This window comes from Calliphora vicina, chromosome 1 (genome assembly GCF_958450345.1).
Source record: "Calliphora vicina chromosome 1, idCalVici1.1, whole genome shotgun sequence".
Classification (NCBI taxonomy): Eukaryota; Metazoa; Arthropoda; class Insecta; order Diptera; family Calliphoridae; genus Calliphora; species Calliphora vicina.
The window spans coordinates 169,964,383-169,990,284 of record NC_088780.1 but is presented as its reverse complement, the minus strand read 5'-3'; the positions used below and the strand labels follow the sequence as shown (position 1 = coordinate 169,990,284).

Below are 25,902 nucleotides of genomic sequence, written 5' to 3'. Positions count from 1 at the left end.
GATCAATGTGAACGCACCTTAAGACTTAAATTGCATATTTAAGAATCCTCATGATTTGGGGATTATTTTAATAGCTTTAAAATATTTTCGGACGTAAATACATTTTTTTAATTCCTAAATTTCAATTATCGCGCGAACCTCCATAAATTTTATAAAAAGATATTAAATTTTAATCTGTAGTTTTTTAAAAAATTAGAATCATTTCATAAAAATTACACCAACTACGCGATATAAATATTGATATATTTCGATTAAATTTAGCATATATTTGTTTAGGCCTAAGGACGCAACCTATTGAAACTGGTTTAAATCGATCCATTATTTCACCTAGACCCCATACAAATGTCCACCCGAAATAGGTTTGTTTTTATAAACAAGTCTGATTTATATAATGATCGTTCGATTAATCGAATAATTTCTTACGAATAATTATTCGAACAATTTAAAAGTTATCATTTTCGATTAACGAATAATTCAAACAATTTTATGTAGAATAATCGAATAAAACGATTAAATATGTAATGACTTACAAAAATTGTATTGTTTCTGAACTTCGACAAATAACTAAAGATAAGAAGTTACAATTCTTTCAAAATATTTAATTTAGGGCTTGAACCAATGAAAATAAAAGGTACGGAATAAAATATTTGTTTTTAGTAAAAAATGTTGAATGATTTTAGAATTAATTTCGAAACAGAAATTTTAGGGTGTAAACATGACGGGGCGGCTGTGGTGTGAACATATGCTGGCAAAATATTAGCAGAATTAATAATCAAAATATTAACTTAGATTAAGTGGTGTTCAATGTGATATTGAGGATGACATTTATAATGACTTCGTTGAAATAGACGAAGGCCATTATCTTAAAATATATACACACAGCCTCAGAAGTGAGTACCAGTGAATTTTTTGATTTTGTTAAGATCATAAAAATCATTATATTCCGAATTATTTCAGAACCAAATCTATTATTCAACTCAATCTCCAACAAACCGAAACTTTTAAATTTGAATCTATGGACAGATTTTAGGATTTTAATTATCTTAAAAAAAATCAAATAACTTTTAGTGTTTACTCACTTTTGAGGCTAACTGTATATATAAGTGATGTTATTAACCGCGTACGTACGTAAGTATTGCAAAATATTTAATAAATCTAATGATAAACACAAAATATTGGAAACTTACGTTTTGTTGCAAGAAAAACATGGAGCTCGTCTTATACATGATGTTAAACATCGTTGGACATCTTTGTCTAACATGGTAATAAACCTTTTGCGTATTTATAAATGTGTCAATGCACTGTCTGACTTCAAATTAGGCACGTTCACGGACAATGATATCAAACTTTGGATATACATTTTTGTGTAATTCAAACTTTGGATATACATATTTGTGTAAATTGTTATAAATAATTTAGAAAAAGTGAATAATTCATTTACTAAAGAATTACTTACTCATATTAAAACCTGAATTAATGAACGACATAAAAAAGTTCTTAATAAGTTTATATTGTATTTGAATTGAGGATCATGTCCAACTAGCTCAAATTTTTTAAAGCAAAGCTCCAAAACGGAATATTTCTGAGGAAAATTTAATGATGGACTTTGTTTTCGATTGTTTTTTAACATTATCTCAATACTTGAATTGTTAATTTTAACGTTATTTTTTGTTTTTCTTTAACAATAAAATATTGAAAAACCTACATCAAAACCTCATTCTTTACTTTACTCATAGGATAGAACTAAGTAACGATTCTATGTATATTTAATGCTATGGTGTAGGGTATTATATGGTTGGACTCGACTATTTAATATAAAATAATATGTTTGTGCAATAAGACTCTTTCTTCTGATAACAAATAATCACATTTATTTATTATTAAAACTGATAGAAGCACTAATCCATAGATAACATAAAAAAGATAGTAATGGGATTTCATATGTAAATGCGAATATTTCATCTAAGTAGGTGATAGATAGTTTAAGTAATATTTTGTATATTTGGGTTATGATTATGGAGGTTTACTAGCCATTATTCATTGTTCAACATGGATTGTGTGTTGTGGAATCGACGCCACGTTTACCAGATCTTAATGTTATGGATAACAAGTTTATTCTGAAAATTATCAGTATAAGACGATTGAAGAGCCTGAACATACTGAACTTATTTTTTAATACACAGTAACCAAATGAAAGGAAAGGATTCTTATCTGACAACTTTTGATCTACAAGTATTTTACCCAAAAGTACACTTGGAAACAGAATGGAAAGTATGTGAGCTTTAATTTTGAACCATTATAAGTAGGGAACTCGATCAGTTGCAATCAACTTTCCGAATGTCCCCGATCTTACGGATGCAAATCTTGTATTAATATGCTTTTAAGAGCTTGGGCATTTGCCAAATCTGGCATTAAATGACTGAGATAGATACATATATCCTATAGGATACATTACTGGCATTACTGTTTGTTTTTATATTGTGCACAGGCGGTTTTATTAACATTTTAAAGAAATTATTTTATCTACACTACTTTAATTTGTATGTTTTTTAATTATTTTAACGATTTAAAGTTTCACCTTCATTGCAGTACCTCGTTATAATACGACTGAAAATGACAATAAATGAGTTTGTTTTCATTGACAGACGCAGCAGCAGGTTTAAACAATTCAATTTTTCTAATCAGCATCACTATTGAAAAGTGATTGTGGTGTTTACTCGTATTCTGGTTGCAAGATGGATAAAATTATAAAGTGCCATGCAACAGAAAGTGTTGACAACGATCAGGAAAATGTAGCACATTTATTACTTAAAAAAAAAAAAAAACAAGTCAAAACTGAAAATTAAAAACTAAAAAGGAAAATGTCGCATACATACAAAAATATTTATTTATTTATTTAATTGATGGAACACACAGTGTCGACCGTTATTTATAACAAATTTCAAAATTGTTGAACTGAAAGAAAACTCGAATTTATTTGGGTTAAAAAAAGAAGTCACTGAAGCTTGTTGTGTTGTGTTTGTTACTCAAAAGAGTTGGAAAAAACTGCTGCTCATAAATGGTAAAAACTGACGACGCAGAAGAACTCGAAGAAATTAAAGCGCACCTCATGTTCGCACGCTTCTTTTGTTAACTTAGAAGCGGTGTTCTGAATTTTAAACAGGCTCAGGCAAGCAATTCAATAAAAAGTGAAATTTATACATATTTTGTTCAAATTAAATATCGAATTTTATTTTAGCTTTTGATTTTTTTTATAAAGTTTGTTTTTTTTTTTTACATTATTTCGTGACGCTTCAGTTTTGTTTAAAATAAATAAATAAATAAATTAAAATTAAATAAATTAATAAATAAATAAATACTTGAGAGAATTTAAATAACTAGATGACTAACTTAACTTAGTTTTTGGTAGAATGATTCAAGTGCATTAATTTTTCTTACACACAGACGTATAATTGAAAGATCACCGGCGGATGGACCAGTGGACATTTCAATTTAGACAACGAGTATTAATCGAGGGAGGTATGAGGAAGAAATCGTATGGTTCGAAGTGTTTTTACCATTCTTTTTCTAACCAGACAGGTTGTTGGGTATGGCTGTGGGAGTAGACTACAGGAACGGGAGCAGGAGCTGCACTATAGGCAGCAGCATGTACTTGGGGTAAAGCACGACCCAACATCTGACCAATAGCCAAAACTAAGAGGATGACACCAACGCCCAAACCCTTCATGGACACAACGGTCAAGGCAGCCAACAAAGTGGTAATGACACCAACAACAAATGCTCCTGGAACCACAGCAAAGCTCATACGTTTCAAGAAGTGATGGCCAAATGTGCGGGACTCTGTAAGAATCACAACGAATCAAATTAATTTACTAAATAGCATAACGGGCATTTCCGGTATAACTTACCGCTAACATCAGCATTATCACTGTCGGTGGTTTGTTGACAGAGGACAGCGTTGGCCATGAAGCACATGACAACAACAGCGCAGATAATTTTTTGTTGAGCAGCCATTTTAAAATGAATTAATAATCCTTTTCGGAGGGAATGAGGAGCAGGAACAATATTAATAATCCACAAAACTGAAGACGGCAGCAAAGATTACAACGAAACTTTGTTGATGATCGTTTAACGATGACAATGAAATGAATGATGTTTTGACAGCGCTGACGGTTTTTATTGTTTACTTCGAAAAGCACCGCACACCCGCGCCACAAACGAATGCAAATGCCCATTAATAGCACGACTTTTTCGAATTCATTCATCCAACCATTCGAACATTAACAAATTTCTTTATTTCTACATTTCTTTACTATTTACAGACGTAGAAAGAGACCACCACCAGGCCATCGAGCAATCAAGTTGACCAAAATTTTGAGCATTTTTATTTTTTTTATTTTTATTTTGTGTTTGTTGTGTGTTTTTGCTTGTTAATGTCTCATTTGCATGCGACATGAACTTAATCCAAATAATCGAAACTGTTCACAGTTAATGGGGTTCTTTTTATGGTAAATGAAATTTCTTACTTGCTGCCATAAAGGGTTGTCACATAAATGTGTATGTTTGTCCACACATACACTTTAGTCGTTTTGACATGGCCAAGTTCATGGAGTGAGTGCAGTTGCGCACGCGTCTTTCAACAATTTATTTACACACAAAATGATTTTGATTGGGTACATTCGGTTGTAGACGCATTCTTTATACATTCCGCAATGAAAACTGTCTAATGACACCCTACCTTTGGTAATAGTTGGTACAGTAGATTTAAATAGGATGAGAAAATATATCTCTCATCATAAAACAAACTGATAGACTATATATAGAATATTCAAAGTATCGGATTTTTAAGAATAAATATAAAATGTTCGAGACCGAAATACTCAACTATTTAAATAGGATTATTCGTGTTTTATTTTAATCGAATAAAAGTTTTTAGATTTTCTATTATTCGAGTGATTCATTTTAAACCAATCGACCGTTAGATCTACTTCATATAAGGAAAATATAGTGAGTATGACTTAAAAATGCAGGATTTACAGTAGATGTCGTATCTTTTGAAAGCGACTTTTTTTTAATACATACATATCTGTCATTATACCCTTCTCCATAAGTGGCAAGGGTATATACATATAAGTTTGTCATTCCGTTTGTAATTTCTACATTTTTCATTTGCAAACCCACAAAGTATATATATTCTGAATAGTTTTAGATAGCGAAGTCGATATAGCCATGTCCGTCTGTCCGCCTGTATGTTGAAATCAACTTTCCGTAGCCCCCAAATAACTTACATACATACATGATTCATACATCGGTATATAGGGAATTTAACCGGCTCGGGACGACAAAATTGGCCCATAAATGGCTGAGATATAAGGGGACAGCTCGATTATGGCATATTTTTTATCTATATCTGGATTACTAAGTTATTAACATAGACAATATGGATATCAAATGATAGATATTTCAAAGTCCATTGCAACAATGTATATAATGCTATAGAAAGTTAGACCTACAATGGGTCAAAATCCGGAAAAATATTTTTAACCCGAATTTTTTTTCTATTAAAAATTGTTTTGTAATAAATTCTGTATACAAAAAAATTATTAAAAATTAAAAAAACTTTTAAAAAAACTTGTAAAAAAAATTAAACAACAATTTGTAAAAAAAATGTTGTTTACCTAAAAATATTTATTTTAAAGTGTAACTTGGTGAAGGGTATATAAGATTCGACACAGCAGAAAAATTGGGTCTCATACGAATTGAAGCCGAGAGGCCATGAAAGACACATGTCCGAAATGCTGTTTGAACTTTATAAAAGAATAGCATTTATCACCGAAGCGTAAGAGATCGTATGTGAAGCCAACCAGCCGAATCGACACCAAAGCCAAATATCCATAGCGCTAAGGCAATTCTCATATTTGGTGGGACTAAAAGTGTCCTATATATTGGTAGCTGCTAAAATCTGACCAGACCTGTTAAAAGTATTTGGAATGAAGTGATTGGGAAATTTTGTCTCACCCGCTTTAAAGTCCAGACCGTGCCCCGTCCTACTACTATTAGTTTAGATCGATGCAGAACGCTATTTTTGGCATACGCCTCACTTTGGAACAGAGTGTCTTCTTGGCCTCAAATGATGAGCAGTTTTTTGGCTAGGAAAAAAACCGCATTTCATATATGAAAAGTATTTCAAAACATAAAATCTTTATTATTAAAATAAAATATTTCAGTTGAAATCTGTCTTGTGGCCAAACAATTTTTATTTTTTTGCAGAGATTTTCGATACGAAAATAGGAAATATTGTTAAAAAAAAACAAATAGGCGAAGCAAATTCAAATAGTGTTTTTTTCAAACAGAGAAAATTCGGTAAACCGGTTTCGCTTTCGGTTTTAGTCTAGTCACGAGGTTTACGTTTTTAGTTCTATATAATAATGATTTCATGATCGGATAGTGCGAAAACAAAGCAAGGGAAATTGAATGTGGAAAGAAATTGGTTGTAATATCGGCAAGTAAGAATAAGTGTAAAGATAATTTTGGTACTAAATCCATGTTGATTTGAAAATATTTAGCCTAGTGTTGCATATTAACAGCTAAACAATAAATATTTATATCTGAGATTCAGGCTTGTCAGTATTGGGGATTTGTACCCAAAGATGGGGATTTTGTAAGGATTTTAGGGACAGAAAATTTCGTTTGGGGACTGGGGATTTTATTGGGGATATATTAAAATATTTCTGGTATTTTATGGGGAAAAATTTTTTAGGATAGGTTTATTTTTATTATCGGTAATAGCAATAAATTACCAATAATTGAACTTTATTTCATGTTCTTTGAATTGAAAATGGAGAAGTTAAATGCTATTAAATCTTTAAATCCAAATCAGTATCACCAAAAAGTTTTCTAATTGTCGAATTTTATGTGCAGATCACAACAAATTTAGATGGTAAAGTTAAATTCAATTTACAATCGGTTATTCTCAACTTGGTTTATGCTAAATCTTTGGGTAAAAAATATACTACTACCAATTGAAATGAATATTTTCAAAAGAAACTTTGACTAATTCATAAGAATTTTGGTTTGAAGGAAACTTCTTAATATTTTAACAATTAATTTGATCGGGTATTGGCCAATTAACTTAATATGAAGTTTAGTTTTTGTGAAAATTTCATGAACAACAATATTTGGGGATTTGTGGGGATATTTTTAATTTTGGTTGGGGACAACCATAAAAAGTACCTGTCATCACTGCTGAGTTTGAAAAACTGCAAAAAATTAGATTTTTTTTTAAATTTTATTTCAACTTCCCATATTTTCACTTCAAATACGATCAATTCTTTATGGTTAACAACACACAATTCCATAATTACAAAATACGTTTAAGTAAATGGGAATGTGTCTGTCTGTCTGTCTGTCTGACTGACTGACTGTGTGTGTTTGTTGTTTTTCGTTTTTCTTAGCCACATTAACTATAAAACGTAAATTTTAAATAATTTTTAATTTGTACGTGTTTAAATTTGAACGTTTTTTGTCAAAAGCGAAAAGGGCGTCGCAATACAAAGTTAACTATTGCTTCCACCACAACTGACGTCATTTTGGGACTCCTTCGATGCATCAATACTACACTAACAAAATCCGCTGGTTTGAAATCGAATTTGGAAATAGCGGTCGTTACTCACTTTCGTTTAATATTCATGTCTTTTTAATTATTTTTTCTTTTACGATTGCTGGCGATCATAATTTCATTGATTTATGTATGGACATTCAATAAACCAAAAAATAAATATTTAAAAGAAAAAGGTCATTTGTAAATCATAATCAAATTGAATGAATGAATGAGTACTTTCACTTTTACTTTAGAACTTGCAGTTTTAATAGGTAAATATTTATAATTTGATGTAATCGGATTCATTTCATTATTTACTATTGACTAGTTTAGTTGCTGCGACTACATACACCTTGTCGATTCAATAATTATCTTAGTGAGCTGTGCTGCGATTTTAATGCTCTATAAAATTGAAAAAATGTACACAAATATACAGTAAATCGAAGCAATATAAAGTCAATACAAATCGAATCTAGGTTACAAAATAATACTTAGAAGGCAGAATTGAAACTTTGGCCAACAGATATTTAGAAAGCAAAGCAAATTTAAAATTTTATAAATGAGAAGTGTTTAAGGACACAATATTAGTTAATTACAAATTTGGAAAATAAATTATTAATAATACAATTAACAATCATCCAAACAAATCTTTAAGATTCAATAAAAACAACAATGTTTTTAAAAATTTATTTTCCAAAAGCATAACTGACTAAAAACAGCATAAATTATTGGCAAATAAAACAGTTGCAACAACAAGTCAATTGAAGATTAACTAGATTTGGAAATAAAAATTTTAAATTGTAAACAAAGATGAACTAAAAACAACCAAACACTCGTTTATTAAATTGGAACAAAAGTTTTGCAGTCAATAACTGAATAAATTTCTAAGTCCGTATTTGACTCCTGTTGTGAGTCAAAAATAATAATAAAAAAAAGAACATTTTCAAACATACAAACAAACAACATAATATGTATACATACATAAGTATGAAGATAACTCGCTTTTATTCCACATACAGTGTGTTTCATTGTTAAAATGAAACTATTTTTATATACATCGAAATACTTTATAAATATATATTTAATATAACTTACGTATATATGTATATTTTCAAGGTTTTTTGCTTGAAAAATAAGTTTTTTGCATATTTTAGGAATTTTTTTAAAAAAATAATGTTTAACTGAACTTTGCATAAATATAATTTCGACTATAATTTCTTTAAAGAAAATATAGGTTTTTAGTTATTTATTCAGACATATCTGCAAACGAATGGTTCATATTTGATTTTCAATTCAATATTTATAATATGAATGAATTCATTATGAATTAAAGTAAATTTCAGTGAATTTATCAATTATTGGGAATTCAGCACACTAATTTTTAACTAATTCCAAAAATAGAATTGAATTCAAATTTGATTGAACTAATCGACGCACAGTGGCGCCACACAGAGGGATTTTGGTGTCAAAAACACAAACACTTAAATTCAAAAATCAAATGATGCAGTTTTGTAGAGAAATGTTTAAAGATGAAATGTACACTTATAGTTTTAAGAAAAATTTTATTTTATTTTTAAAAAATTTAAGTAAAGTCCATGCAAGGGTGTTAAGCAAAAATTTACTTATATTTTCAAGCAATTCAGTGAATTATATATCTATAATTTTCCTAATAATACCATTTACCTTTAACATATTTGAAAAATATAACATTTCTCCATCAATAAATAAAAAAATGATGGGGATACCATAAACCGTTAAGAAGATATGCCCAAATCTATAAGTCTCTAAAAATTATTTTAGTTTTGATTTTCCATGGAGAAAAAAAATGTAGCCCCACTTTCCTCCAAGCTGTTTTTTTAATAAAATGAAAGGTGGGAGTGTCTTGTTTCGATTAAAAAACAAAATAGTTTTCGGAACAGGATGAAAACTTAACATTTTTTATCGAATAATAAACGAAATATCAAACAAAATCTTATCTATGTTTGGGTTTCGTGGGCGTGACCGCATGCGTTCCTTTTTTGTTTCAATAAATGTAGACTTTTGCTTGGATATAAACAATTTTATGCGATAAAATCAATTTGGATTGTATGGGCAGTGGGCGTTGGGCGTGGTCGATTTTGATAAAATTTATTTTTATTTCTCAATTTAGTTCATATAATTCTCGTTGCCAAATTTCAATGCTCTACGACCACTCCTTATAATTTTTGCAAAAAAATTTATGAAGCCATCCCTCTGTGCGCCATTTGAGTTTTTTCGTTGCAAAAATCATAACTCAGCCTATGAAATGAGTTAAAATTATTCCAGAAAAGATTAAAACAAAATCTTTTGGTTGGTTTTTCACGGTTGTATGGGAAATTCCATATAATCGTACGTGACATTTGTACGCCTATAGAGTGGAATAGATTTTGCAAAAATAAGAATATCTGAAAAATAAGTTGGTCTTTATGTTCCATTCAGAAGGTACTATATTTAAAAATAATAAAAAGTTATTTCGAAACATTGTTCTCCAAAATATCGAGCGAAATAAAACGGAAGTCATTTGAGGTACATGTAGAAATATGCGAAAATGTTGGAATCGTGAGAGGCGTTTTAATTTTTTACTAAACGAAATATTTTTCCTTTTTAATCCGTCAGATTTAAATAAAAACAATCTTTGGATGATTTTATAATAAACTAGCTAAAACCCGGTGTGCTTCGCTACCCGTACCGTAAAGATTTACAATATATTTAGTCTATCTAAAATTAGTTTCTGTTCATGTGAAAAACATGGATTTTCTAGATTTAGTCCGCAAACTTGCAAACACTGACGTTGAGCTTTATCAATTATCATTGCAAATACTAAGCAAATAGGAAACTGCAATCGAATAAAATCAAATGGCATTTCCGAAGTTATAATTCCCAGTTATAAAGGTCGCTCCGATTAGATTGTTCATTAATTGCCTTACTGTAAGTCGAGTGCCATTACAAATACGCAAACAATCATACACACAAACAAACACACATTGACTTTTATGTATATATAAGGGTTTCAAATGTATACATACAAATTTTAACATTTACTTAATATTTTTGGTAGTCCGCGCATTTCTGTACTAAATATTAATATTGATAGCTGCTATAGCTGTCCCTATATATAATTTTTCATCACATCTATGGGAGGTGCCACGCCCACTATTGCTATTTTGCCCATTTTTGGCCTAAATAAGTAGTTCATACAAAATTTGAACGCTTTACATACTACAATTATACAGAAAGATATGAATTTTAGTATTTAGATTGTTTGGGAAGTGCCACGCCCACTATTTCAGTCCGCCCATTCTTGTCCTAAATATTAAAATTGATGGTAGAATATCCGTACAAAATGTATGGATTCTATCTCTTATTGTATCCCATATATTAGATTTTTTAAATAATCATCATATGGGAGGTGCCACGCCCTCTGTGGCTACTACTCCCATTTTTGCCGCAAACATTTAAACAAACAGTGGAATTGCTCATGCAAAATTTGAGGACTATAGCTATTATAGTTTCCTAAATATTTGATTTTTAAAATTAACTTTGTATGGGAGGTACCACGCCCACTTAAAATTTCAAAACAAAAAGTAGCCTATAGCTCCTTCCAGACATAAGGAGTGAGATCGAAAAATTCTTAACACACGTTTTTCATTACATTTTTTAACCCAAGTATTATTTGAATTTTTTTTTGATCAAGTTACCTTTGAAAAACATGTCAGTTATTATGTGTAATGTCAATTATATTAATTTTTTTGTTAATCTGATTAAAATGAGTGACCAGAAAAAAGTGCGTACTGAAATTATTAAATATTTTCAACAAAACCCAACTTGGTCTTACAAAAAGTTGGCCAAGCATACAAAGGTCTGCCGTCAAACTGTTTCCAATGTTATTAAACAGTACCGGGAGAACTTGTCAGTTAATAGAAAACCTGGTTCAGGTAGAAGGAATGGTCCACATGATGTTTCTAAAGCCAAAAAAATAGAACGCATTTTCAAAAGAGCTCCCAACACATCCGGTAGGAAAGCAGCCCGGTTAGCTCAGTGCTCGGACTATTTGGTACGAAAAGTTAAAGCTAATGCAGGTTTAAAAACATACAAGGCTCAAAAAGTTCCTGACAGGAACGCTACTAAAAATTTAGAGGCCAAAAACAGAGCACGGAAATTGAAGTCAAGTTTTATAAAAAAATATTCTTGCTGCATAATGGATGACGAAACGTATGTTCTGGCAGATTTTTCGCAACTTCCAGGTCAAAAATTTTATGTTGCTGATGCTCGAGGGAATGTTGAAGAAAAGTTTAGGACCCAAAAGCAGACAAAATTTCCCAGAAAGTTCTTGGTATGGCAAGCAATATGCAGTTGCGGCAAAAGAAGCCACTCATTTGTTACAACGGGCTCTATAAATACCGAAATTTACATCAAGGAATGTTTACAAAAAAGGCTGCTTCCATTCATAAGACTTCATAATGTGTCCACTTATTTTTGGCCTGACTTGGCATCCTGTCACTATGGCAAACAAGCCCTTGAGTGGTACAAGAACAATAATGTGGTATTTGTACCAAGAGAGGCAAATCCTCCAAACTGCCCGGAGCTAAGGCCAGTGGAGAGATATTGGGCTCTTGTTAAAAGAGAATTGAAGAGTACAAAAAAGGTGTCCAAAAGTGTGGTAGATTTTAAACGGAGATGGACTACATGTTCGAGCAAAGTGACAGAAAGCACTATAAAAATGTTAATGGAAGGGTTTCCGAAAAAGGTTCAAAATTTCATCACTAGTGATTAAAACTATAAAAATAATTTTTTTTGTAAATTGTAATAATAATTTCAATCAAATAAAAAAAAATTAAAGCTGTAAGTTTAGTGGTTTCTTTTTTATAAACATATATGTATGTTAAGAATTTTTCGATCTCACTCCTTACATAAATATACTGTAAAAATTTCAAGCAAATCGGTTCAGCCGTTTAGCCGCCTATAGATCCCAAACTAATAATAATAAACATACATACATACAGACACACATTCACTTTTATATATATAGATAAAATTTAATAATGAGCAAAATGAGGTTAAAGTTAATTTACAATAAAAAATGTTAGGCTATCTGGAATATTGCTTTTTAATTAATAGAGATCCTGAGATATATTTTAATCTAACACGATAAAAAAATACCATATTTTACATATACAAATTCCCAAAAATTACCTTTGAAGTGAGGAAAGTCGCACTTATACCCCATGTGCTTTAATTTTTTTCAAAGTTCTGAATTACCTAATAAGAAAACCACATAGACTCAATTTTTTTTATTAACATTTTATTAAGAAAAGCCTTTATGGTTCTTTGTTACATTTTTTAGTCGTCATAATCAGATTACATGTCATCACCGGGGTCATCCTCACCTTGACTTTCGATTCTTTCCGGAATTTATTCCATTCTATCGCGAGGAAGTGCTTTAAACCATTCATGGTAAATTGATGGTATATAGCAAAGAAGATCCTGTAGGTTCTTGAATTTCTGGAATATTATTGTTTTGACGCTGTTTTTTGGAGGAAGTTGTGGTAGTAACTACACATTTCGAGATTTCAGATTTAGTTTGGTGAAGTTTTCTTGCACATTCATAAGATCATCTTTGTATAATATGATCAGATTCAGAAAATTCGTCAATATTATTTTCAGATTCACTTATTTTTAATGATTTTACGTACCATAAATAATAAAAAATCAACAATTATTAATATACTCGATTCCATTATTTTATGTTACTTTTTCCTTTTTGGAAAAAAGGTATTTGAAACAGGTGTTTTGAAAACAAGTGATGGAATTAATTGCTAGATTTTAGCTGATCACTCATCTGAATTCACTAAATCAGTCCATCTGAAAAATGAATTTTAATAATTGCTTAGAGCACAAGGGGTTTAAGTGCTCATGTATCCATTGTGTTCCAACCGAAACAGGTATTTTAATGACAAGTACTAGAATTGGTCGCCATATCTCGCTAACGGATGAGAATCCCACATTCAACTCTTGTGCTATGAACTTCTCTGAACTTCACCTACTAAATCCATATGTTAACTCAATTTGAGAAAAAAAGTCACTTGAACCCCTTGTGCTCTAAGCCTCTCATATGTAGACAAAAACTAAAAAAATTAATAGAAAATATACATTCGGTTTTAATAAACAATTTTATAATAGCAAATAAACAATCAGAGTCAAATTCATTTCATACTACATGCTAATTGGGAGCTTAGTTAAGCTTATATAATCAGTTTAAACTATTATTTCTGCAAATAAAATGTTGTAATAACCTCTAAATACTTACACATAGTAATATTTTAGTATTTTCTCCTATTCAAATCGTCTTGAAAAAAGTTTCAAGGTTTTTTGGGTTTTCAGTTGTGGTAGTCATTCTCGTGGAATTGCCCATATGTCACTTTTGAAACCATGTCTGTCTTCAAAATTTTACCTCTAGCAAAAAATGGGGCAAGGACGGACAGCTGGGAAGTTTTACATTAGGTAAAGGAATAATCAAAGAACTTATTTTGAAAATATGGCAAATATAGAAATTGATACATAGTTTTTTTTTTTTTTTTTATTTTTTTATTTTTCATCAAAGATGAGAAACATTGAAAAAACGGATAGTTGGTAAATATCGATTTACCTGGACATATACAAAGCAAACAGTACAATTTTTGTTTATTATTTTTTAATAAATATATCTATCAATAGAATCAAAAATAATGACGATCTGCTACATATGTATGTAGTTTTCGACATATTGTATCTGAAAGCGGACCCAATTACGTCACGACGATAATTAATTGTTCCATTAATATTTTTAAATCAATTGAATTAAATCTTGATTGCAAAATAATTTAATTTATTTTGTGTAAGTTGTATCTGTACTGAGAAGTGAATTTAAAAATTTAAATTTGGGACACATTTTGCTAAGAACAATAGGTAATAAGTTACATGGATGAGAAAAAACATCTGTTTGGCAGAACTCGGAGAGTTCTGGGCCGATCTTGTTGAAAAATTGGAAGACATCGATTTCAAAAGTTGGTTCAATTGACATGAAATCCCGCATATATATGAAACTTAAAGATCTGTCCGTAGGTTTGTCTGTTTATAGAGGGTTCATAATGCCCTCTTAACAAAATTGTATTGTACTTTGTAACCAATTTTTTTTAAACACTTCTTTCTTACTGCTAATTTATCTAAATATGTAAATGTTATTAATATGATTTTATAGTTATGAAACACACTATTATTATTGTTCAAACTGAGGTGATCTTTCTAAAAAAGAATGCACACGAAATGCGAAACACTTACACCGGGTAACTTATTAAATTTTAAAGATACTTAGTTTAGGCTTAATCAAAGATAAAATTTATTTAATTTGTATAAAAAAAATATATTTAAACATTGATTATGTTAAAAATTTTGATAAGTTACCAGGCCTTAGTGTATTTGTTTAAATAAATAAGAATAGGGAAATATTTAAAACCTTATTGTAATTTTTGGAATAGAAAAATGTTTCTGCCACTAGAAGTTACACGTAATTTTGTGTATAATGCCGTTAAATAGTTTGATGATACTTTTAGAGTGGATGACAGTCCTAGATATGGTGGTTCGAGCAAGCTGTGGCGAACATACAACAAAACAACATAGTAAACAAGCATCGGATGTGGTTCTTAGAGTCCATCGTGCTTCTGTAATGATATGGTTGGGAGTCCCTTATGATGGAGTAACAAAGCATCTTTTCTGCATAAAAGGCGAAAAACATTAACAATTGTATACCAATCCGACTTTTTTGGAGAAAGCTGTGTGTGACTCCACTAAACAACACTTTGGACCTGAACCTTATCCCAGCATAAAATGCTAAAATAACACAAAGCTGGTTAAAAAACATGTTGTCCAATTTTCTTCCTACTGATGCTCAGTGGGGGAACTGAGAAAAAGTGGAAATAAATCTGTAACTTCTAAACGATACCGATTTTCATAATAATTTCCATGGCTATAAAGGCGGTTTTCATAAGTTAAAGTTCTGAATTTGGGCTTATAACACCAAGGGGTCGCCAAACCACAATGCCCCCACTTTGGGGTATATCAAAAATTAAAAATGATGCCAAATTTTTGTTTCGGTCTATTTGTTTAGAAGTTTCAGATTTATCTCCACTTTTTTTTCTCAGTTCCTCCACTGTGTGATGGCTGGCCTTCTGGTAGTCCAAACTTAAATCTTTAGATTATAAATTGTGGTCGTACTGCTTTTCAGACTTCAATAGAGCTGAATGAATCTATTTTGAGCAACATTGCCTTTTCTATATTCTCAAAGATGCAATAAATAAAAATACAGAAAGATATTTTATAATAACATCATAAATTTGTTTTCGCACACACACTTTAAACAACAGCACTGTCTGTCTCTTCTTTAACAAACTGGCAAGAACTCGTATTAGATTTGTGTAGAATATGCGGTTGCGAAGAAATTCAAGAACTCAATTGGCTTCAACACTAACTGTTCCAGCATGTGGATGCCACAATATAAAACGAAAGAAAATAAAAACAAAACCAGATGCATGCAATTGGGTAAGTGTGTGACAAGAACTACCAACTACCAATAGCCAACAGTCCGCCGCTTAATCTCACAATGATGGTGGAGACCAAGTTAATAAAATCCATTGTAAACATGAATACGAACGCATTTCCACAACGTACATTCATTTGAGTGGTTGTACTTAATCCTACGAAGATCATTTCGATTGTGTTGCAGGCGATCAAGTCACCATCGTAGAAAACAAAAACCAAAACCAAAAATAAAGTGTCTAAGGAAACCTAAGAATGTTTACAAGATGAACAAATTCGTGAAAAGTCTATGTTTATTTTGTGTTTTTATAACGACAACAAATCCCAGTTACAGTGAAGAGGATGTAGCTCCATCACATCTGTCCAGACATGAACTGGAGCAAGGTGGTGTGCATGACTCGCTGATGAATAAAATATTATTAGATACGACAGATCACAGTGAAGGTCGCAGTATTGCTGCGGAAGCTGCAGAAAATAGTGATAATGTGGAGAAGCATTCAAAGCCATTGAGAAGCATTTTCTTGGGTATTTATAAAAACTATAAAAGCACATATTTGGGTAATAAAACCTTAACGGAATACAAACAGACATTAAGGGAGAAGAGTATGAAAAATAAACAACAACATCAGCAACCACTACAAGAACAAGAACCACAACAGGCCACCGAAGCTAGCGATCCAGATGGTGATGGTGATAGTGAAAATGATGGCGTTGTTACGGAATATCCTGTTAATGAGGCAGAAGAGGAAGAAGATGAAGCAGAAGAACACACAGAAACCACAACGACAAGTGTGCCACCTTCACCTGCAAAGCAGCAGTCCACAATGAAACTTTCACCAATTAGAAAAAGAAAATTTAATGTCACTGAAATTGATATCAACGAGCAGCATTACAATGTGGGACCAGCTCTCAACTTAAGCCTAGATATGGATAATAGTATTGTTAAAGTGAACTTGGATGGCGAAAGTTTAAGAGAACTTGTAACAGGTCGTTGGATGAATGACAACACCGAGGAAGGTAAATAGATCCGTTCAATTATCTAAAAGTACATTTCATTTTATAAATTATTCTGTTCTAATTTGATTTGAAGGTCGTGGCAAGAAGTATGAAATGGTCACTCGAATTTTACCACTTTTCATTCTGCCATTTCTAATTCAGTCAGCCATCGTTCCATTCTTGGTAACGAAATTGAAATTGCTGCTAATGAAATCGATATTGGTGGGCAAGTTGGCAATATTTCTGCTGATTATATCGGCATTCCGCAATAGCAACAAACAAATGCAAACCTATGAAGTGGCTCCTTCGTATTGGGCTGGTGAACCAAGTCGAAGGTCAGAATTGGCAGCCGCTGCATCTAATATGGCATACAATGGTTATCGGGTAGAGGGGAAACCAGCAGCTTGGGTTAATTGAAATTAAATGGGCTCATTGAATAATAAAAAAAAATAAATAAATAAAATTAAATATCATTTGTTTTATTCAAAAAAAATATTTCTGAAGTTATAAATTTAAACGACATACATATCGCTCATATGCTGCAACAACGTCATAATTCAAAAAAAGTCGTTTCGAGAAAAACGGCTATGGATGATTAATGAGATTTTTTTATTTCTTAAATAAATTTTCAACAAATCATGCGATTTCAGAAATAAAACCTGATTTAAATAGTAGATATTAATATCTTTCTAATCTGTTTTTACTTGTCAAATATACGAGAAAACATAAATTTTCATTTTGACGTTTACCACGAATAAACACTGTCATACAAAAAATAATTGACTTTTTTTAAAACTGATTAAACTATATGAAAGACTAAAAAATGGCGCATATTTTGTATTACTCAGTTCAAAACACCCGGACTTTGAGTTATGACGTTGTTGCAGCAAATGAAATTCTAAAGGTATTTACATACGACAATACTAAATATTAATATTTGTCAATAAATCAAGTATTATAATACAATTTCATCGACTAAACAAAAATTGTATTAGATTTTCGAAAAATACAAAGGATTTTTATACCCTTCATAGTACTTACCAAAGTATACCAAGTAGTCCGACTCTCAATTTCACTAATACATGCTTATAGTTAGGAACTGCTGTCAAAGAGTTGGACTACTTGTTATACTTTGGTACTTACTATATGAAAGTATATTTAAAATTACTGAAAATATTTTGTTAGCACATATAATTAATATCATTAATATAGACAATATCGAGCCCTTAGCGCCAAATTACAAATACAAATTTTACAGGAGAAGGTTTTTTTGGATTATTTTGAAATTTATACATAGAATTAAAAATGTTATGTTGCGATATAATATAATTTCGTTCAAGCTAAGTTATTAATATTTTCAAAAATATTAATAACTTTTGACAATTAAAAATGCATGGTATACTTTATTGGAAAATATGACAAACCATATTTTTTATTAAGTTTTTGCGAAGATACAAAACATTCAAATTGAAATTAAATTTGTATTTATGAATATTTTTTAATGAAATTTTACAGTTACAGTTAGCAGAGTTGGGGGTAGTGCACTAAATGTTGAGTGCAATCAACATTTCACTAGCACTAAATATTATTTTAAAAAATATATTTTTAACTAATTTTCATCAGCTTTAGTGGTAGTGAAGCTAATATTTTTTAGTGATAGTGATATTTTTTTAACTATAAATCAATTGAGTGGTAGTGTAGAAATAAGCACTAAACTCAAATAGTTAAAAAAATTAACAATAACTAAAAAAAATCTTCAATAATTTTCTTTGCACTATTAAAATTAGTGATCATGAAGTTATTCCAGTTTAAACTAGAATATTAAATATACATATGTTTGTTGAGCAAGCTGCAAAGTGTTTTCCAGCATCCGAAGAAATAATAACACAAAAAAACACTGATAATGTAGGATTCTTAGATTTTGGGGAAATTGACAGTAAGTGAAAAAGTTATTGAAGAAATTACTTAGTTTATTAACATCTTCAATATTAGGACCTTCAACCTTTGTGCAGAAAGATGGCATAGAAAGTGAAATACGTGCGTTCCTTTTAATCTCGGACACTGATATGCAGTCACAAAAATATCCAATAATAAGGCAAATGTTTTTTAAATTTAACACGTCTTTGGCTTTTTCTGCTCCAGTAGAGCGTTTATTTTCATTTAGTGGAATGGTGGATTTTCCTCGGAGAAATAAATTAAGTGATTTGAATTTCGAAAAGCTTGTTTTACTTAAAGCCAAAGTAAATTAATAAAGTAGACTCAGTAGAACAGCTGACTATTTTTTTTATTCAGTATGAACTGTCAATTCACTTGTGGTTGTTGGGGCGAAAAATACAACAAGCCCAAAAGCAAAAACAACAACAGGCAACTTTGACAGCTCAGACCTTAAACCAAAAACAAAATTGCTTGTGGTTTTTGTAAATGTTGTATTTGTTGTAGTACTGTCGCTACTTTATTAATTTACTTTGCTTAAAGCCAATAATCGCTAATTATTTTCTGTGTAATTGCTTATTTCTCTTTTTATTGTAATTTGTGTATTTATATACCGCTTTTACGTTTTTTCCTTAAATATATTGGCCCATAATCATAGTCAGAAATAAAGTATATTTTAATAGAAATAAAGTCGTCTTTACTTAAGAGTGGACTTTAGGTCTACCATAGACAAGTTAAAGTATATTTTTGACGTTAAAGTCGACTGTAAATATAAAACAAGCTGAAGCTGTTATTAACTCATTTACAACAGCATCAGCTGTTCTTCGCCATGTAAAAAGTAAAAAAAAATAAGTTACAAGAATTTGGGAGAGATTTTGCAATTATTCAACAGTTATCAATAAAATTAGTACCAAAATATTCTAAATATGATATTAATCTTATTTTTTCCATTTTTCCACCACAAAAAAACTTTTTTCTTTAGTTGTCCCAGTTACTTTTATTGTTTACCTTTTTTGGTTTTTGTTTTAATTTTCTATGTCAGCCGTTCAGCGGTGCCACTTGTCTGTATTTCGTTGTATATTGTATGAAAACATTTTCTACATTTGAGGTGACACCCAGTTAAAGTCGGTGCAATTTAAAACATACTTTAATTTTGACTATAGTTGGGAAATAATATAAAGCGGGTTTTTAATTTAAAGTTGTTTTTAAAAAGAACCGACTTTAGTGTTATGGGCCATTAACTTAAACTATAAATAGAGTAAAACATTTCTTTGTTGAAAAAAATAGTGCAGGAATATTTTTTTAACTAAAAATTTTAGTGTAGAAAAAATTATTTCATTAGGCTGCAAAAAAAAAATATTTTAACTATTTTCAAAATATTATTAGTTAAAAAATTTTAACTACACTATCACTATTATTGAGTGAGGCTTATATTTTTCAACTCATCACTAAACATTAAAAAAATTAGTAATTTAGTTTAAAAAAAAACAAGTCAATTGAAACAGTATATATATTGAAAATGGAAAAAAAAACAATTTTTAAATTTGTTATCGTGAATCCCGCAATTCCTAATTCCGTTTTTTGGATGGACCTGGTCCCCTCGGTTTCAAACATTTTAAAAGTTTTTCCATTTGAAATATTTGATATAAATGCGTACATTTCTTGTTAGACCAACAAATGAAAAATGGCGAAAATCTGGAAATATTTGGATACGCTGTTATCAAAAAACTGGATTAGTGTGGGTAAAAATGTTAAACTATAATTTTCAAATGCGTATGTATATCTCTTAAGCTACAACAAGGTGTTTTGTAGTGCTCGTTGTGGAGAAATGTAATTTTATAAAATTGGAACACAATCGAAAAAATATGATCGTTTTAAAAATTTAACATATGGACCACATGGTGGGCCGCTTACGATAATTTGGAACCAAGGGCTCGATATGATAGATATTTCAACGATATTTTTTCACAAATAAAAATATATTTCTTGTTTTTTAACAAACATTTTTTTCACCATTGTTGGTGAAAAAAATGGTCCTAATGCTTAAATTGAAATAAGCATTAGGACCATTTTCACCAGCTATATAGATTATTTTTTCACCTTCACTAAACGCAGCTTTAGTCAAAAACCTGCACTAAGCAATATTTTAAAAGCAAACAACAAAAAGCTGCATTAAATATACTCTCACTAAATTTTTAAAAAGATATGTTAAATAGTCACTCTCTTTTAATACAAACACTTATATTACACACATTATAATGACCCAGAATACAGTTGATGTTTGAAAAACTGACTGACTGCAACCCGGTGCTACTATTTACATACACAGTGCCATCTTCTAGTAGTTTCATGAATTATCTGAACGGAAAAAACAAGAATGTTCTATTTCTGGAGCTTTAACAGTTTTTTAACAATTTTTCACTACCCGATTCCCGGGATTTTTAGTCTAGAATCCCGGGAATTAAAAACTGACGAAAATACATAGAAAACAAGTTAGAACTCTATTTTTTTCACCAAAAAACAGTGAAATGTTTTTTACAGTTTTTTGCTTATATCTTGGCAATAATAGACCGCTTATTATTATTATTTATTTGGGGTTTTTCGTATGAAAATTTAATTTAATTTTATAGAATTTATTTCATATTGAATCATTCTAATTTCTTTAAATTTCTTCTTCAAATCCATAACAAAATTGCTTAAAAAATTTATTAAATGATTAAATTCTTCTTCAATTAAAATCTAGTACAAAAAGGTTTAGACAATTTTTTCAATAAATTTTGTAAATGATTTGATTTAACAAAAATTTAATTTAATCATTAATTAACTTTAAATTTAATTCAGTTTAAAAAAGGCTTGAAATGAATCTAAAAAATGCAATACTATGAATGGATTTATGGAATGAAAGGCTGTCATTCTTTAATTACGGATTAAGATTTTAGTGAATTAAGCTCAAATTTTATTAATTAATTCGAAGCTCTGATATTTAATAATTATAACACTATGTTTTTATATGAAATTTGTCTATAATATTCCTAATTCACAGTATCATTATATATTTCGGGAATAGCCGGGTACCCGGGAATGTTGAAAAAGGTACCCGACCTTTTCAAAAAAGGTCGGGAAATTAAAAACCCTAGTTGTCATACATATAAACAATGTTATCAACCTTGTTGATAAGTAGAAGTTTCTACGGATAGAAATGTTCATAAACATGATGAATGTTGCAAGCAGTAACAATATTTTAAGTAACGTTTAAAGTGACATCAATCGATTATTGGTATTTTATGTTTCTGCTGATCGCGTTATATAATTAAAAGAATTTTTATGCTTCGCCCTAAATTTAAAATAAAACATAATTTCAATTAATGTTAAATAGTTCTTTATTTAGGTTTATTTAAAGTTATTAAATATTATAAATATGCAGATGAGATTAGTATTAAGACTTTGATTATTTTCAGGTGTTTGGCATTTCCAGAAAGTTAACGTTTCGTCCAGCGATATTGAAGGCATGTGCACATTCAGTTAGTAACAGTAGTATTGTCTTTGAACTGTAACACACTTTTCGCATTGAACTTGAAAGCCCCACGTGATTTTACAGTTGCAGCGAGTTTCGGTGACAACATTTTTGGGACGCACCGTGTAACCACATGCACGGCAAAGGTAGCGGCAGCGTGTACGTTCTTCTTCAGAGAGATTTTCACCATTTGTGCCGGTAGAACATTGACGACCTCGCATACCATTCCAGTGGGGTACAGCATCGGGTTCGCAGTAATTGGGCGAATCCTTCATATAAACCAAAGCATCCAAAGGAATATTGTCCCACATGATGCGTGAGTTTTCGGGAGTGTTGCTTAGTTGGAGACCTTCGTCGTACATCTGACGTATGTCTACAGCAATGTCTTCGAAAGGCTTGAGTACTTGGAGGCAAATTTCTTTGGCACACAAACCGTTGGGACCCAAAACAGCACAGCCACATTGTTTGATCAGGGACTTCTCCAGCAAGTTGGTGATGGCCTTGTAGTTGTGCTTCGATATTTTACCGTAGAAATCATCAGCAAATTCGGTACTGACATGTTGTTTAAGCATTTGTTCGGCTGCCTTTGGATTGTCCGAGCATTGGGAGCTGTAGGGATTGTCGGAACAACTACCACATCCAGCTATAATGCCACTGGAACAATTTTTGGTGATGGTGTACAAGACGGCAGCTGTAGTTACGGCATTGATATATGAGTCTTCACGATCCAAGGATAAAGATTTCGATGTGCGTCTTAGAAAGAAATCGGAGCTGGGGCAATTCCAACGTTCCCATTTGAAACTGTTTTGGCATGTTTGCATTGCAGTCTCCAAGCTGTTGACCATAACATTTTCCATAGAGAATGGTGCCTGTAGTTGCGAATATACTTGGGCAGCATATTGACTTTGGCTGGCGAAGTAGTTCAGCTGATCCAGCAGTTGTGCTTGACCCAAAGCCACAGTCAAACAACTGAGTGTCACGATAGTTATCACAGTAAAATTTGTCATTTCTGTATTTTAAAATTCTAATTGTCTGTTGATGATGTCTCAAGATGATGTGTTCACAATGAGCGATGAGTGATGAATGTTGTCTGCCAATAGGTTCTCACCACTCTTTATACTCTTCAGGTAGATTCGAAGATTTTCTTATTATCAAAATGACAATTCAGGATATTCTTTTCACACATTGGGGGAAAACAAGCAGTTCAAACCGGAAATTTTGTTTTGCTTTTGTTGGAAATATTTGTCAAGCAAAAGTCCCACTACACACTAAGAAACCCATACCTTATGTAAGTCCAGGTAGTCGCAACATAATTTTCCCACGCGCCAAAAAATTGCCCAAGGAAATCTTGAATTAAAACTTTCCTTACATTTCATTGATAATGTGGATTTACCAGTTACAAATTTGTCATTGTTGAAAATCAAGAGCGCCAGGCTTTTGATTTGTGAGCGGATTAACCCCGAAATGTTTACAGTGATTTGCGACAGTAAGGAAATGTTGACACTAAAAAAAAAACAGTAAACCGACAGCCGCTAGAACTTGGATAAAGGGAAAACTATTATCAGAAAAATTACGTGAAACCAATTGAAAGGACATTAAAAACTACCTGCTGTCCAAATGTGTGACAGAAACTCTGATAGGGAAGTTATGAGGTTAATTAATCGATAGACATAAATCTGGTTTAACTTTGGGTAAATACAAATTATTTCATTTTTTCCCCTGAAATTCCTATTTACTACATATAGCTTGGGGAAATGATGATGATTATTGGAAAATTATTATTTTTTTTTTCATTTTTCCATAGCTTTAGAAAACAAAAGATTATTAGCTCCTTTACTGCAAAAATGAATTTGTTTACTTCTTTATACTCCAAATGTTTGTAAATAAAATAAAGTGTATCGTTACTAATAACTTGAAATTAAGGAGTGCGCATGAATTAAAACTACATAATAAGTGAATTATTTTATTATAAACAGCTGTGTTCAAGTTAATTATTAATAAATCTCCAATATTTGAGCAATTAAAAAAAATAACTTCCCTCCATACAATCACAATTGATATTTATTTAAAATAATTTTTTGTAATTCTCCATTTTTAGAAAAAGATTTAGCGTTTCTGAAAGTAGTGACAAAAGTAAAAACTAAAACCATATCAATTACCCTTGTGTGTAAAGATTTTTTTTCCTGCGCACTCCTTACTTAATATCAAATACTTTTCAACGATTACAGATCACTTAGAAGTAGTCTAATAATGACTTGTGTATTATTTGATATATATGCAAGTACATATTTATTAGTCATTTATACAAATCAACACACTAATACAATAAATTAATATAATTCTCATTTAGTACAAATATTTTATACATAAGTAGTTAATTTTTTTCCGGTGGTGAGGAAGCATTTCACGATTTTCCAATCGTCTTAACTTAAGTATGTATTTTCCAGTCGTTACCTGATTCGTTAACGTATCGTAGCCACTAATTTGACATTCCGAGCTTACCTTAAGTCATTTGATGAAACTAGTTATTTTAGATATAATAATGTAATGACTTATTTCAAGGTTTTGTCTCCAATAAATAAAATATATTTATAATAGACTTGAAAGAAGTTGTTAAAAACTGAAGAATTCCAAAAAAATTTTCTTCTCTTGTAATTATAATGTGAAATTTACAAAAGTATATCGAGCCATAACCCCCAAAAGGACGTAAGCGCCATGATTATAAATTTTCGTTTTTTGATAAACATCGATATTTCTCGATCATTCGCATCATCTGTGAACATGAAGTTCTGCTTACGTCTTTATTAGTTTTAACAAATTAATTAATATCAGTGTTTTAAGGTTAAAAACGTTAATTTGAATTCTGGAACGTGAATATAATATGAACAAAACACAAAATTTTAAACATGAAGTTGTGTTTTTAATAAAATTGGAAGGGTGTAACTGCCAGCGAAAAGGACGTAAGCGACATAAATACCCATTATCTTGGAAATAGATGAAATAAAATAAATGCAATGTATAGTTAAGAAGCAACAGTGCATACATACTCAATTTCACGGTAATACTTAGACTTAAATTTAGTTTTTGGCGCTTACGTCTTTTTTGCTGTTATGACTCGTTATCATAATGCATCTATTAGCAGGATAGTGTATAGTTTGACTTTTGTTTCAAATTGGAATATTTTGTCGGATTTTTAGTAGAATAATGGAAAGTTTATTTGCTTGGGTTTTAACATAAAGAAAATACCTAAACTCAAATTAGGGCGGGAAAA

At 30.7% G+C, this 25,902-nt stretch overlaps 3 protein-coding genes across 3 annotated transcripts; 1 reads left to right on the top strand and 2 right to left on the bottom strand.

The window, feature by feature from the left end:
- Positions 1-3,204: 3,204 nt before the first annotated feature.
- Positions 3,205-4,077, bottom strand: apn (apnoia). Its single transcript, XM_065512224.1, has 2 exons — positions 3,909-4,077; positions 3,205-3,840 (listed from the first exon to the last, which is right to left on the bottom strand). The coding sequence occupies exons 1-2, from the start codon at positions 4,012-4,014 to the stop codon at positions 3,554-3,556; spliced, it is 393 nt and encodes a 130-aa protein (XP_065368296.1). The 5' UTR covers positions 4,015-4,077; the 3' UTR covers positions 3,205-3,553.
- Positions 4,078-16,455: 12,378 nt separating this feature from the next.
- Osi22 (Osiris 22) lies at positions 16,456-17,653 on the top strand. Its single transcript, XM_065504272.1, has 2 exons — positions 16,456-17,206; positions 17,280-17,653. Exons 1-2 carry the CDS (start codon positions 16,456-16,458, stop codon positions 17,600-17,602), a joined length of 1,074 nt encoding a protein of 357 aa, XP_065360344.1. The 3' UTR covers positions 17,603-17,653.
- Positions 17,654-22,564: 4,911 nt separating this feature from the next.
- Positions 22,565-23,638, bottom strand: wntD (wnt inhibitor of Dorsal). The gene has a single exon (XM_065504261.1). It carries the CDS (start codon positions 23,636-23,638, stop codon positions 22,640-22,642), a length of 999 nt encoding a protein of 332 aa, XP_065360333.1. The 3' UTR covers positions 22,565-22,639.
- Positions 23,639-25,902: the final 2,264 nt, after the last annotated feature.

Coding starts and splice junctions, on each gene's coding strand:
- wntD (XM_065504261.1), bottom strand. CDS start 23,638: ATGACAAATTTTACTGTGATAACTATCGTGACACTCAGTTGTTTGACT.
- Osi22 (XM_065504272.1), top strand. CDS start 16,456: ATGAACAAATTCGTGAAAAGTCTATGTTTATTTTGTGTTTTTATAACG. Junction 17,207..17,279: donor GAATGACAACACCGAGGAAG/GTAAATAGATCC, acceptor TTTGATTTGAAG/GTCGTGGCAAGAAGTATGAA.
- apn (XM_065512224.1), bottom strand. CDS start 4,014: ATGGCTGCTCAACAAAAAATTATCTGCGCTGTTGTTGTCATGTGCTTC. Junction 3,841..3,908: donor TGATAATGCTGATGTTAGCG/GTAAGTTATACC, acceptor TGATTCTTACAG/AGTCCCGCACATTTGGCCAT.